The sequence below is a fragment of the Haemorhous mexicanus genome, chromosome 33 (assembly GCF_027477595.1).
Source record: "Haemorhous mexicanus isolate bHaeMex1 chromosome 33, bHaeMex1.pri, whole genome shotgun sequence".
NCBI classification, from domain to species: Eukaryota; Metazoa; Chordata; class Aves; order Passeriformes; family Fringillidae; genus Haemorhous; species Haemorhous mexicanus.
In genome coordinates this window covers 565691-579750 of record NC_082373.1, presented here as the reverse complement: position 1 = coordinate 579750, position 14060 = coordinate 565691, and the positions used below count along the sequence as shown (strand labels likewise).

The 14060-nt window shown below is 62.6% G+C and overlaps 2 protein-coding genes across 5 annotated transcripts in view; both read right to left on the bottom strand.

The window, feature by feature from the left end:
* Positions 1 to 3357: 3357 nt before the first annotated feature.
* Positions 3358 to 8694, bottom strand: STAC3 (SH3 and cysteine rich domain 3). Of its 2 annotated transcripts, none has more exons than XM_059871741.1 (12): positions 8033 to 8694; positions 6830 to 6896; positions 6217 to 6478; positions 5964 to 6061; positions 5492 to 5567; positions 5325 to 5416; positions 5162 to 5228; positions 4910 to 4959; positions 4722 to 4816; positions 4397 to 4448; positions 4154 to 4291; positions 3358 to 3931 (listed from the first exon to the last, which is right to left on the bottom strand). In XM_059871741.1, exons 1-12 carry the CDS (start codon positions 8677 to 8679, stop codon positions 3833 to 3835), a joined length of 1743 nt encoding a protein of 580 aa, XP_059727724.1. In that variant the 5' UTR covers positions 8680 to 8694; the 3' UTR covers positions 3358 to 3832. The 2 variants fall into 2 exon arrangements, with proteins under 2 accessions (XP_059727724.1, XP_059727725.1); XM_059871742.1 differs by having other exon boundaries at positions 6217 to 6475.
* Positions 8695 to 8993: 299 nt separating this feature from the next.
* The window catches only part of R3HDM2 (R3H domain containing 2), a 64359-nt gene continuing 59292 nt past the window's right edge, over positions 8994 to 14060 (bottom strand). For all 3 annotated transcript variants that reach the window (XM_059871737.1, XM_059871735.1, XM_059871736.1), the window contains 3 exons: positions 13666 to 13766; positions 13501 to 13585; positions 8994 to 9715 (listed from right to left, as the gene is read on the bottom strand). In XM_059871737.1, the coding sequence (XP_059727720.1) occupies positions 9369 to 9715; positions 13501 to 13585; positions 13666 to 13766 (533 nt within the window). In that variant the 3' untranslated portion in view covers positions 8994 to 9368. The remainder of the gene's footprint in view (positions 9716 to 13500; positions 13586 to 13665; positions 13767 to 14060) is intronic.

The following is a 14060-nucleotide window of genomic DNA, read 5'->3' as shown; positions in this document are numbered from 1 at the left end:
GGGGCACGGCTGCACCCCCGAGGTTGGCGGGGGGAGGGGGGAGAGCGATGGGAATGGGGAGGGGGCTGGGGTCCTTGTCCGCGGGGGGGGTGGGGAGGGGTCTGGGGGGGTCCCGGCAGCGCTGGGGGAGAGGAAGAGGAAGGAGAGGAGCGAAGGAACCGAAGGGAAAGGGGGGGAAGGGTGGAGGGGGTGGGGACAGGAGCGCGGCCGAGCCTCGGAGCCCGCTCGGAGTGGCCGAGAGAGGGGGAAGAGGATGAGGAGCAGGAAGCCCCCAGTGCCTCTCCAGACCCCCAGGAGCAGGATGGGGAGAGGAGCCCACCCCAGCCCGTCAGGAAGGGGATGAAGAGACCGTCCCACCCCTCCCCAGCCCCTCAAAAAGAGGATGAGGAGAGGATCCCACTCCTCCCCAGCCCCTCAGGAAAGGGATGAAGAGCAGAACCCTCCTGGCCCAGCCCCAGCCCCTCCAGAAGAGGATGAGGAGCAGAACCCCCTCACTTCCTCTCCAGCCCCTCAGGAAGGGGATGAGGAGAGGATCCCACCCCTCTCCAGCCCCTCAGGAGGAGGATGAGGAGAGGATCCCACCTCTCTCCAGCCCCTCAGGAAGGGGATGAGGAGAGGATCCCACCCCTCTCCAGCCCCTCAGGAAGGGGATGAGGAGAGGATCCCACCCCTCTCCAGCCCCTCAGGAAGGGGATGAAGAGCAGAACCCCCCTCCCGGCAGAGCCCCCCCCTCCCCGGGACCCCCCGGCACAGATAAAGGAGCCCCGGCGCTCCCCGGGGCGCGTTTAATCTGGGCCAGGACAGTTATTGGATAAATACCATGAATATGGAAATTGCATTTATGCTGATTTACGGCCGGGGGGGGCAGGTGGGGGGAGCGCAGACGGTTTTAGTTTACTTTAATCCATTTATTTCCCTGCCTGGAGATGGAGAACAAGCTCGGAGCGCTGCATCTGCCGCTCCCTGTCCTCCGTGCGGCCCAAAAAGGGGGTGCAGGAGGGGGGTGCCCCCCACCCTGGCGTCCCCTGGGATGTATCTGGTGGGATTTCAATTAATTCCTGAGCCCGGCAAATTCCTGACCTTTCATGGGGTGGGGGGAGAAGCGGAGGTGATGAATGGGGAGGGGGGGGGGCTCCTCCAGCCGGACCCCCCCGGGTGGGGAGAAGCCGAGGGGGGGGGACAGCCAGGTTGGGAGCACCGGGAATGGGAAAAACACGGGAAAAGAGGAAAAACCAAACCCTAAATTGCTTAGCGGCCATAATTTGGGGGGGGGGGGGGAATGGAAAATCCCATCGCGCCCCCCTCTCCCCTCTGGGTGCCCCCCCCGGAGCCATGCGGGGAGCTGGGATGGGAGGAGGAAGAGGGGGATGCACCTCTTAATTCCCAATTAACTGCTGATCAAGCCAATTAGCTGCTGGCTGGAATGAAGGGCAGCTGCTTGGCTGGGGCCAGCTCTCCCTCCTTCCCAGAACACATCCCAAAATTCATCCCCAAATCCATCCCCAAACTCACACCCCACCAGGAGGGGGCTGGGGGCTGGGAGGCTGATCGAAGGTGTTTTACCCAATTTTCCAGCTGACTCTAATTAAGTTGTTCTCTTCAGCTGTTAAATTAGCCGGAGCCCTCCCCCCTTCCCAGGGTGGTTCCCCCCCTTTCCCTCCCCACCGCCCAGATGCAGCGAATCAGCTGCTCCCCCCTCCCGCAGGGCTCGGCAAATAAATAAATAGACAATCCCGGGAAAATTAACCGTGTGAGGAGCCGCAAATGAGGTGGAAAATTTTAATGGCTCGGCATTTAAAGCTGTGTGACAGGAGGGGAAGGAGAGGGGAGGGGAGGGGAGGAGGGAGGGAGGGAGGGAGGGAGGGAGGTCGGTCGGTCAGTCCCGAGGATTGCCCTGCTCTCACCCCCATTCCTCACCCCCCCCTCATTTCCACCCTTCCCGGAGCAGCCTCCGCTAACTGGGGGTGCTGGGAATGGGGGCATACCCCAGTCTGGGGGGGGGGGTCCCCACACCTCCTTCCACCCCCCCCCCCCCCCAGGGTTCCCTGTACCCCTCACAACCCCCTCAGCACCCCACGGACTGGGGCGGGGGAGAGGGAGCTCCCCGTTCCCCCTCCCCCCAATTTCATCCCCAATATCCCAAAAACCCCCCACTAGGAGGCGCCGCTGCTTCCCCACCTCATTTGCATATTTTTGCATACGGCGCTGCCGCGCGGCGTGCCGACAGCGCCCCCTCGCGGCGGAACCGGGCGAGGCTCAGCCCCGCCCACCCGCCGAGCCCCGCCCACGCCGTCGCCGTGGTTACCGCTGACGTCACGGGTGCCGTGACGTCACGGGCGCCCCCGGGCACCTGTCGGTGGCTCCGCGCGTGCCAAGGTCCCGTCCTGTCCCCGGCACCGTCACCTGTCGCCCGCCGCCCCTTTTCGGGCCCCGCCGGGCCCCGCGCCAGCGCCGAGGGACCGGGCGGGGGGGTCCCGGTTCCGCCCCTTCCCCCCGAACCGCCCGGGGCCGGCGGAGCCCCGCTGGGGGACAGCGGCACCCCCGGAGTGACCAGTGAGGGACCCCCGGAGTGACCAGTGAGGGACCCCCACAGTGACCAGTGAGGGACCCCAACAGTGACCAGTGAGGGACCCCCGGAGTGTTCCGTGAGGGACCCCCACAGTGACCAGTGAGGGACCCCCACAACGATCACTGAGTGACCCCCGGAGTGACCAGTGAGTGACTCCTCCATCACTCCTCCTGTGGGTGGCCACCACCACCCCACAGTGACCAGCTGCCCCTCCTGTCCATCGGGGGCCACCACCACTGTCACAGTGACCACTGACCTCTCCACTGGTGGCCACCAGCGCCCCACAGTGACCAGTGAGTCACCCGCTCCACTGGTGGCTACCGCCACTCTCACAGTGACCAGTGACCCCTCCACTGGTGGCCAACAGCACCCCCACAGTGACCACTGAGTGACCCCCACAGTGACCACTGAGTGACCCCTCCATCGGGGGCCACCACCACTGTCACAGTGACCACTGACCTCTCCACTGGTGGCCACCAGCACCCCCAGAGTGACCAGTGACCCTCCCCAGAGCAGGGCCACCAGCACCCCCCAGTGACCCCTCCACCGGTGACCATCGACACCCCCACAGTGACCAGTGAGTGACCCCTCCACTGGGGCCACCAGGTCCCCCACAGTGACCACTGAAAATCCCCCCCCGCCCTCCTCCCAGGGTGGCACTGCCACCCCAGCAGTGCCACCTCCCAAGGTGTCACCGCTGCCCCACAGTGCCCCCCCCCCCCCCCAGAGCGGTGCCCACCGCCCCCCCCGGTGCGCCCCCTCCCCATTAAATCCACACCGAGAGGGGGGCGTGAGCGCAGCCGTGTATTGCCAAACCCGGGAGCACCGGGAGCACCGGGAGCACCGGGGCAGGACCCCCCCAGACCCCCCCCGACCCCCGGTGTCCCCCCACCCGCTCCCGGGGGGCTCCACAGCGGCTCTGGGGGTGCCCCCCCCCCGCATCCAGCGTCCCTGGAGGCACCACGGGGGAAGAGCCCTTGGGGCACCTCCTGTCCCCCCATCCTGGTCCTGGGGGGGACAGCAGCCCCCCAGGGACCCCCCAGGGAGCAGCAGGAATGGGGGTGGCCACCCCGACCCCAAACCTGTCCCGCAGCCAGGGCCCCCCCATCCCAATCCCGGGGTTTTTCTCCATTCCCCATCCCCAGGGTGCCCCCGGCCCATCCCTGCCCTGCAGCCGCTCTCCGTCCCCATCCTGGGGGGCTCCGTGTCCCCCATCCCGGGGGTCTCTGCCCCTCATCCCGGGGGTCCCCCCGCAGCCCCCCCTCAGATCTCCTCCAGGAAGTCCACAGGGAACAGCCCCACTTTGCGGCCGGTGAAGACTTTGACGTAACCGTTCACCTCCTCCCCCTTCTGCACCACGATCTGCGGGCGAGACGGGGGCGGCTGAGACCCCCGGGACCCCCCCAGGGCAGGGGGGACCCCCAGGACCCCCCCAGAGCAGGTGAGGAGGGGTCGGGGCAGAGCAGATCTCATCTGCTGGGAAGGGGGAGGGTGATGATGCTGGTTACGGGGTGCAGCTGTGTTGGGGGGCTTGGGGGGAGGCTGGGGGTCTCCGGGGGGTTTTGGGGGGTGGTCCCGTCTCACCTGATCCTTTTTGAGCGTGATCTGCCCGATTTCCCGGTTGCCCACGAAGGAACGCGTCACCTTGTGCACCCGCTCGCCCGCCCGCACCCGGATGATGAAGTTGGGGGGGAAGTACCCGACTTTCTCCCCGATCTTCCCCTGCAAGGAGCGCAAGGGGGGGTTGGGGCCGATCTGGGGGTCCCAGACCCCCCTCCCCGCCAGGCTGGGGGGTGGCAGCAGGTTTGGGTGCCCCCCCGGCCTCACCCGCCACCACTCCTCGTTGGAGTCATCGACCACCGTGATCTTCTCCCCCGGCCTGGAAGGGAAGGAAGGGATCTCTGAGGGGGGGACAGGACCCCCACCCATCCTTGGGGGATTTTTCCACCCAAGGAAAATCTCTTTTCCTTCAGAATCAGCTCCTCCAGCCCCGAGTCTGGCACGGGACACGCAGCCCACGGGCTCAGGGACTGCCCGGAGCAGCTCAGCCTTGGGAAATCCACGGAACCACATGGAGCCAAACCCCCCAAAAAAACCCCAAAAAACCCCAAAAAACCTCGGGAAAGAGCCCAAGAAAAGGCTGGGAACTCACGGGAAGTCCAGGTCGTCCTTCTCCAGGGCTTTGAAGCGATAAAGTGCCACGAAGTAGTGGGACTGCAGGAACCCCCCCGGCTGTGGCTTCTTGCTCTGGGGGACACGGGGTGGGTTTACAGACAGACCTGAGCATCCCCCACAGGCTCTGCTCAAGGTGTTGGGGTGCAGGGCGAGGATGAGGGGTACCTTGTCATCTGTTGGGCTCTTCTCAGCCTTCTTGTCCCCCTCGGAGGCGCCTGGGAAGGGGAGGAGGGGTCACATCTCCCGGTGGCGCCTCCAGAGGGTCTCCTCAGCCAGCGGGGGAACCCAGCGAGAGCCCCGGGGTGGGGACACGCACCGGGGACCCTCATTCTGCAGGGCAACCCCAACCCCAAAAAACACACCCAGGGCGTCCCTCCGTGTCCCCACGGGCTCAGCCCCCCAACCCTCGGCGCTCACCACCCTCAGCTTTGCTCCCCACCGGCTTCGCGGCCTCCGGCTCCTCGTCCATCATCGCAGCCAGGGGCTGGAAGGACAGACAGCTCTCAGAGGGTGGGGGGCTTGGGGGGGTCACTGGGGTGCATCGGGCAGGAATCTGGGGAGAGCCCGACCCCACACTCACGTTTTTCTTGTCGTCCTGCCCCTTCTTGCGCTCCTTGTTGGCCATGATCACCCCCGTCCGCAGCGTCTCGAACACGGGGTCGCTCCTGTTCGCTGCGGGGGCTCAGGGGGGGTCAGGGGGGGGTTGGGACACCCCAGGGTGGGGACAAAGGGACAGGGGGGACTCACCGAGCTGGTCCTTGGTGCCGGCGAACTGCTGGTCGCTGTAGAGGGGGGAGCTGTACGCCCGCCGGAACCCGGGAGGCTGCGAGGACAGGAGGACAGGGGGGGGGGTCGCATCATCAGACACCCCCCGGAGCCACCTGGCAGAACTAGGGGGACCCCAGAGTGGGATGGGGGACCCCCTGAGAGGCAGGAAATGACCAGGGGTGGTGACATCTGCATCCTGCCCACGGGGGCTGAGGTGGGCACTGCCAGGGGTGCCCGATCTGGGACTGGAGGGGGGGAGGGTCGCAGCATCAGGGACGCCCCGGAGCCACCTGGCAGAACTGGGGGGACCCCAGAAGGGGATGGGGTCCCCCTGAGAGGCAGGAAATGACCAGGGGTGGTGGCACCTGTGTCCTGCCTGTGGGGGCTGAGGTGGGCACTGTCAGGGGTGCCCCTTTTGGGGGCTGGAGGGGCAGGGGGCGGTGGCACTCACGATCTTGCCGAAGCAGCGCTGCATCTCCACGTAGGTCTGGCAGTGGTGGTGGATGTTGGTTTTGCAGTTCTTGCACCTCAGGCCAAATTTGTTGTTGACTGGGCAGTGAGGGGGGGGTGGAAAGGAGAGGGAATGTGACACTGCAGCTGTGAAACGGCCGGGACGGAGCCCTGGGCAGCCTTGGCCCCCAGTCCCAGCCGTACCCGTGGCCCCCCAGCCCTGCCCGTGACCCCCTACCCCCCTCAGCACTCACGGACGATCATGCGGGCACAAACATCGCAGAATTTGGGCTTTTTGAAGTAATGGTCTTTGAACTTGTGCGGTTTGTCGTTAACGAGTTTCTCCGGTTCGGGAGGGGGCTCGGGCTCCTCCTCCTCTTCCTCCTCTTCGTCATCCTCATAGATGTAGTAGATGGGTCCCCCCGAGGGGCTGACCAGCTCCCCGTTGGGCTGCGGCTCCTGCACCGGCTCCTCCTTGGGTTTTCGCTGGAAAATTTGCTTCAGCTTCTGCAGCTGCTGGGGCAGGAGGGGACGGACGGTGTGTGGCAGCGTGGGGGAGGCAGGAGGGCAGACCCCCCCCCGCCCGGCTCCTCGCCCCCAGACCCCCTCCAGAAGCGGGAGGAGACTCCAGGAACGCTCTGAATTTGGGGATTCTCCTCCCAGTCCCGTGAAGTCTCCACAGAAGACGAAGCTACGGCTCCTGAGCACCTCAGGGGTGTGGGCACACCAGGGAAATGCCAAGCTGGGAAATGCCCACCCAGCCCCCGGCACCCCCGGCCCCCCAAAGCCTCCTGGGGCCGCGGCAGGATGATGATAAAGAGGGGGCACCACCCACCCACCCAAAGTGCCCCGTGGGCACCCACTTACCCGGCTCTTGGGTTTCCCACCTGAAGCAGGTGAAGCCGGTGCCTCTGGCACTTCCTTCTCCGTCATGCTGCGAGGGGAAGAGCAGGGATGGCGTTGGCAGGGGCAGTTCCACCCTGCTGGGTGGGCAGTGCCACCCCTGCACATCCTGCAGCCCCTGCCCGGGCTGGCTCTGCCAGGGGGAACCCCGGGTTCACCCCCAGTGCCCATCCCACAGCCCCTGCCCGGGCTGGTTCTGCCAGGGGAACCCCGGGTTCACCCCCAGTGCCCATCCCACAGCCCTGCCCGGGCTGGTTCTGCCAGGGGAACCCCGGGCTCACCCCCAGTGCCCATCCCACAGCCATGCCCGGGCTGGTTCTGCCAGGGGAACCCGGGGTTCACCCCCAGTGCCCATCCCACAGCCCTGCCCGGGCTGGTTCTGCCTCGCTGAGCCCCAGGGCCAGGCTGGAGGAGGTCAGTGCCCGTCCCAGAGCGTGGTACATCCCCTGGCTCAGGTGCCAAGCGCTGTGAGCCAGTACCTGGGCTACCTGCATGTGCCCACCTTAGGCCAGGCATCTCCATCCCACCGTGAAACCACGAACGGCGCCGCCCTCGGCCCCTCAGTGAGCTCAGGGGGCACCGATGGGCATCACCCGGCTGGCACCGGGGCAGGAGCTGCTCCAGCATCCCCCAAACCATCCCGGTGCCACCTTGGGCAGCCCTCCCTGCCATGCTTCCACCCAGACCTCCTTATTTTTGGTGATACCCACTCCACTCAGGAAAACCAGCCAGGAAAACCAGTCAGGAAAATAATCAGGAAAACCAGTCAGGAAAATAATCAGGAAAACCAGCTGGGAAAACCATCAGGAAAACCATCAGGAAAACCAGCTGGGAAACCAGTCAGGAAAACCAGTCAGGAAAACCATCAGGAAAACCAGTCAGGAAAATCAGCTGGGAAAACCAACCAGGAAAATTGGTCAGGAAAACCAGCCAGGAAAACCATCAGGAAAACCAGCTGGGAAAACCATCAGGAAAACCATCAGGAAAACCAGCTGGGAAACCAGTCAGGAAAACGTGCGGGGAAAACCAGTCAGAATCAGAAAAAACAGCTGGGAAAACCAGTCGGGAAAACCATGGGGAAGCAACAGCGGGAACGGGGCACCCCGAGGCCCTACAGCCCGGGGGGGTGCCCAGGGTGGGCACGGGGGGCACACAGGGGGCACTTACCCTGTGCTTGGCGCTCTCCCCCCGCGCTGAAGGAGCCCCCGGAGGGCGGCCGGTGCCGGGCCCCGGTGGCCGCAGAGCCCGCAGCGCTCGGTGGCGGCGGCAGCCGCGGCGGTGCCGGGGCCAGCGGAGTGACAGGGCACAGGGGGACGACAGCTGAGCGGTGGCGGGGGCTGACGCCGGGAAATTGGAGCCCCAGCGTGCGCCGGGCGGGAGCGGGCGGAGGAGGCACCGGCTATTTGCGTTGGTGGTTGCTGGGCGTGCCAGGGGCCCCCCCAGCCTGGCCCGGGATAAAGAAGGAACCGGGCACAGGGAGGGCTCCGGGAATTGGGCACACGGAGGGTTCCAGGAGCTGGGCACAGCAAAGGTTCCGGCTCCAGCTGGGGCTTTGCAGGCTGCTGGTGCAGTGGGCAGAGGGGCAGCAGTGGGGTCTGGCACGGGGGGGAGTGGCTGCCTCGCACCCCCTGGCACCAAACCTGCTGGTGGTAGGCTCTGCTGGCATGGCAGGAGCTGGCATCCCACTGGTGCCAGGCTGCCCTGAGCTCCCTGCCTGGCTGTGGCTGGCTCCGAGGCGGGAGCTGGAACCAGCCTGGGGTTGGAGCTCCCCCTTCCTGGCAGCTCTTACCTGTCCTCAGGAAGGTTGGGAGCATCCTGCTGCTGCCAGGGGCTCTGGCTGTGCCACCCCAAATCCTGTCCCCGCCCCTGCCAGCTCCAGGTGCTGCTGCTGTCAGCAGGAATGTGACGACTCCACGCCCTCATTCCTGCCCTGGAATTCCACAGCTGGATGGGGCTGGCAGCTGGAGGAGAGGCCGTGAACATCTGTCAGGGGAGTTCAGCCCCAGCCCAAATGCTACTTTGGGATCATCCCCCTGCCAGTGTCCCTTCTGCTATCCCTTCACCCCAGAGAGTCCCCCAGCCCTGACACTGACAAGGGAATTTACATTCAATTTACATTCAAGTGATGGACAATTTTCCTTTTTTTTTTTTTTATTTAAAAACAACCCCCCCCAAATAAAATAAGACCAAAAAAAAAAAATTCCCCCACCCCCCTCCCCAGCAAAATAATAATTTGATTAAATAAAATGTGCAGTGAACATACCAATCAACACCTGTATGTGAGGTCCAACACAGTGCTTAAACAAAAACCATAGACACAGGGGAGGGGGGCGGGCACGGGCGTCACTCCAAAAAAATAATAATTAAAAAAAAACAGAAAAAAAAAATCAACTTCTTGTCTCTTAATTATGTTCATATAAATATATCAAGGAAGGAGGGCGAGAGGAAGGGAGGGTGGGAGGAGAAGAGGCCCAGGGGAGTGCCCGGTGCCCACACGGGGGCTCTACTGGGAGCTCGCCCGCTCCAGCACCCGCAGGTCGTAGTTCTTTTTGGCCACGCGCAGTTTGAAGCGGCTGAGGGAGTTGTTGAGCCGGAGGGAGGCGTTTTGGGCAGCCAGGGGGCTGGGGAACACGGCCACGATGGTGTATAAGGCAGCGAGGTCACTGTGCCTGCCGTTCTCCGGAGTCCCGCTGTTGTCCCCGCCGCCTCCTCCGTCCCCGCGGCGCCCCTGAGTCTCTTTGAGCCACTGGATTTTGGCACCGGCCATGGCGAGCTGGGTGAAGAGCTTGTCGGCCTCTGTCCGTGTGATGCCCTCGGGCAGGTCTGTCACCTCCAGCACCCGGCCCAGCACTGCAGGGGAGGAGCAGAGCGTCACCACCGGCCAGTCCCGGTGCTCCCGGAGCTGCAGGCTGGAGCAGCCACTTCTCCTGGGCACAGGAACCCTGCCAGGCTGCCCCCAGCTGGGATTTATTCTTCTAAACCAGCCAATCTACTCTTCTAAGCCCTCCAAAACAGCCTGGAATGCCCCATCCCAATCCCCTCCTGTGCCCACAGTTCTGGTTTTGCTTCAGGAGGAGATGTGGGTATTCCCACAGCCACCTCTCCTGGGCACAGGAACCCTGCCAAGCTGCCTCCAGCAGGAATCCATTCTTTTAAGCCACCCAATCTACTCTTTTAAGCCAGAAACTTCCCCTCCAAAGCAGCCCTACCTGCCCCATCCCAATCCCCTTCCTGTACCCACAATTCTGGTTTTGCTTCAGGAGGAGATGTGGGTATTCCCATAGCCAGCTCTCCTGGGCACAGGAACCCTGCCAGGCTGCCCCCAGCAGGAATTTATTCTTTTAAACCACCCAATCTATTATTTTAAGCCAGCCAATATATTCTTTTAATCCATTTATTCTTTTAAGCCCTCCAAAGCAGCCCTACCTGCACCCTGGAATGCCCCATCCCAATCCCCTCTTGTGCCCACAATTCTGGTTTTGCTTCAGGAGGAGATGTGGGAATTCCCAAGTCCTCCCGGTGTCCTTTGGATAGTTCAGGCTTTCCCAGGGGCTCTGTGCTGTTTTCTCACCCCAAACCCTCAGAGAGCAGGACTGGAGCCAACCCCACGCTGCCACCCTGACCCTGGCAGGGAGAATGGCTGCACCCATGGAGGATGGTGGCACTGGGTGTGTCCTGCCTGGTGGTCCCCAAATCCCTCTGCAGCTCCAGCCCCTGTGGTACCCAAATCCTTCTGCAGATCCAGGCTCCAGTTCCTGCCCAGTGATCCCCAAATCCCTCTGCAGCTCCAGCCCCTGCCCTGTGGTACCCAAATCTCTTTGCAGCTCCTGGCTGCAGCCCCTGTGGTACCCAAATCCCTCTGCAGTTCCTGGTTCCTGCCTGTAGTACCCCAATCTCTGCAGCTCCCAGCTCCAGACCCTGCCCAGTGGTCCCCAAATCCCTCTGCAGCTCCTGGTTTTGACCTCTGCCCTGTGGTCCCCAAATCCCTCTGCAGCTCCAGCTCCAGCCCCTGTGGTCCCCAAATCCCTGTAACACCTGCCCCTGCCCTGTGGTACCCAAATCTCTTTGCAGCTCCTGGCTCTTCCCTATTCCTGCCCTGTGGTCCCCAAATCCCTTTGCAGCTCCTGGCTCCAGCCCCTGTGATACCCAAATCCCTCTGCAGCTCCCAGCCCCTGCCCTGTGGTACCCAAATCCCTCTGCAGCTCCCAGCCCCTGCCCTGTGGTCCCCAAATCCCTCTGCAGCTCCCAGCCCCTGCCCTGTGGTACCCAAATCCCTCTGCAGCTCCCAGCTCCAGACCCTGTGGTCCCCAAATCCCTCTGCAGCTCCCAGCCCCTGCCCTGTGGTACCCAAATCCCTCTGCAGCTCCCAGCTCCAGACCCTGTGGTACCCAAATCCCTCTGCAGCTCCCAGCTCCAGACCCTGTGGTCCCCAAATCCCTCTGCAGCTCCCAGCCCCTGCCCTGTGGTCCCCAAATTCTTCTGCAGCTCCCAGCTCCAGACCCTGTGGTCCCCAAATCCCTCTGCAGCTCCTGGCTCCAGCCCTGCCCTGGGCTCAGCAGAGCTGCTGGAGGATTCTTTGCTAATATTAACGTGGCACGTCGGGACCATGCCAGGGGCAGGAGGGGGGAGGCAGCTCTTAAAGGGCCCCTGCAAGCAGCTGCTGCTGCTGGTGACACTGAGGTGACATCAGGGACAAGCCTGAGGGCTCCAGAGGGTCAGTGAGGGCTGCTCCATCCAAGCTGTGGGTCCCTCCCTTCCCCAGGACCCAGTGGGGACACCCCGGGCATGGGTGGAGAGAGAGGATTCACTGGAACCCTCAGCCCTCACAGCCACCCTGGGAGATCCCAGATCTCCAAAAATTTGGCATCTGAAGCTGCAGAACCCATGGGAAAGGGAAGCATGGGTGGGAAGAGTGACTTGGGAAAGAGATCTCAGAGTCTGGACACACTTTCTGCTGAGAAAGAGGAACAAAATCCCAGCTCTGCCAGCTCCCACCTGCTCCATCACTTCCACCCTCTGGGAGGCAGGAACAGCACCCAGGGGTGCTCCTCAGAGGTTTTACTCCCTGCTCACCCACCTCCCTCAGGGCACAGAGGGTTGGGGCTGCATCTGCTGCACCCCCAGCCTGGACCCACCAGGGCTGGGGGGTGTTTGTGGGTGTGGGGAGAAGAGACTGGCAGGAAATCGCTCCAAAACCAGCACAGGGACTGGCAGGAACCCTCCAAAACCAGCACAGGGACTGGCAGGAAATCGCTCCAAAACCAGCACAGGGACTGGCAGGAAACCCCTCCAAAACCAGAACAGGGACTGGCAGGAAATCCCTCCAAAACCAGCACAGGGACTGTAGGAACCCTCCAAAACCAGCAAAGGGACTGGCAGGAACCCTCCAAAACCAGCACAGGGACTGGCAGGAAAATCCTCCAAAACCAGCACAGGGACTGGCAGGAAAATCCTCCAAAACCAGCAAAGGGACTGGCAGGAAATCCCTTCAAAACCAGCACAGGGACTGGCAGGAAAATCCTCCAAAACCAGCACAGGGACTGGCAGGAGAATCCCTCCAAAACCAGCACAAGGACTGGCAGGAACCCTCCAAAACCAGCACAGGGACTGGCAGGAAATCCCTCCAAAACCAGCACAGGGACTGGCAGGAGAATCCCTCCAAAACCAGCACAAGGACTGGCAGGAACCCTCCAAAACCAGCACAGGGACTGGCAGGAAATCCCTCCAAAACCAGAATAGGGACTGGCAGGAGAATCCCTCCAAAACCAGCACAGGGACTGGCAGGAGAACCCTCCAAAACCAGCACAGGGACTGGCAGGAAATCCCTCCAAAACCAGCACAGGGACTGTAGGAACCCTCCAAAACCAGCACAGGGACTGGCAGGAACCCTCCAAAACCAGCAAAGGGACTGGCAGGAAAATCCTCCAAAACCAGCACAGGGACTGGCAGGAGAATCCTCCAAAACCAGCACAGGGACTGGCAGGAAAATCCTCCAAAACCAGCACAAGGACTGGCAGGAACCCTCCAAAACCAGCACAAGGACTGGCAGGAACCCTCCAAAACCAGCACAGGGACTGGCAGGAAAATCCTCCAAAACCAGCACAGGGACTGGCAGGAACCCTCCAAAACCAGCACAGGGACTGGCAGGAACCCTCCAAAACCAGCAAAGGGACTGGCAGGAAAATCCTCCAAAACCAGCACAGGGACTGGCAGGAACCCTCCAAAACCAGCACAGGGACTGGCAGGAAAATCCTCCAAAACCAGCACAGGGACTGGCAGGAAAATCCTCCAAAACCAGCACAGGGACTGGCAGGAAAATCCTCCAAAACCAGCACAAGGACTGGCAGGAACCCTCCAAAACCAGCACAGGGACTGGCAGGAAATCCCTTCAAAACCAGCACAGGGACTGGCAGGAAAATCCTCCAAAACCAGCACAGGGACTGCTAGGAACCCTCCAAAACCAGCACAGGGACTGGCAGGAACCCTCCAAAACCAGCACAGGGACTGGCAGGAACCCTCCAAAACCAGCACAGGGCTCTGTGGGATGCTGGTGCAGACAGGGATGGCACCTGGAGTCTCCAACATCCATTTTTAGGGACATCAGAGGGCAAACAGAGGCTGAGGGGGTCACTTGCCTACGTCACTCGTCCCCAGGTCGGTGGACGCCGACTTCAGGGCCTGCCTCTTGCTCCGGTTGCCGTGTTTCATTCCGGTCTGCCCCTGGAAGGAGACAAGTGTCACCTCAGGGGACACGGTGGCCTCGTGGTGCCCACAGTGGGCTGGGGAGGGCCTGGCTGTACCTGGTGTCCCGTGTAGCTGGGCTGGTTGTGCAGCAGAGGCGGGGGACACAGGGACAGGTTGTACTGCAGAGGCTGGCCCAGCAGCGAGTACCGGCCGTCACCTGCACGAGGAGCAGCGTTGGGGATCCCAGGCAATGGCACAGCACTCCTGGCACTGTGCTATCGCCTGAAAAACCCTCCTGGCCCAGGATTTCCTCTCCTGGGAAGCTGAGAAGGCTCAGAGGAAAATGTAAATAATAATTATCTGATTCTCTTCTCCTGTGGTGGCTGCTCTGGAATTGTTTCCCAACATGTTTGATTGGTTTTGCGTGAATTGTTTCTACTCAATGACCAATCACCGTCCAGCTCTGTGGGGACTCTGGGAGGAGTCACGGGGTTTTATTATTCATTCTTTG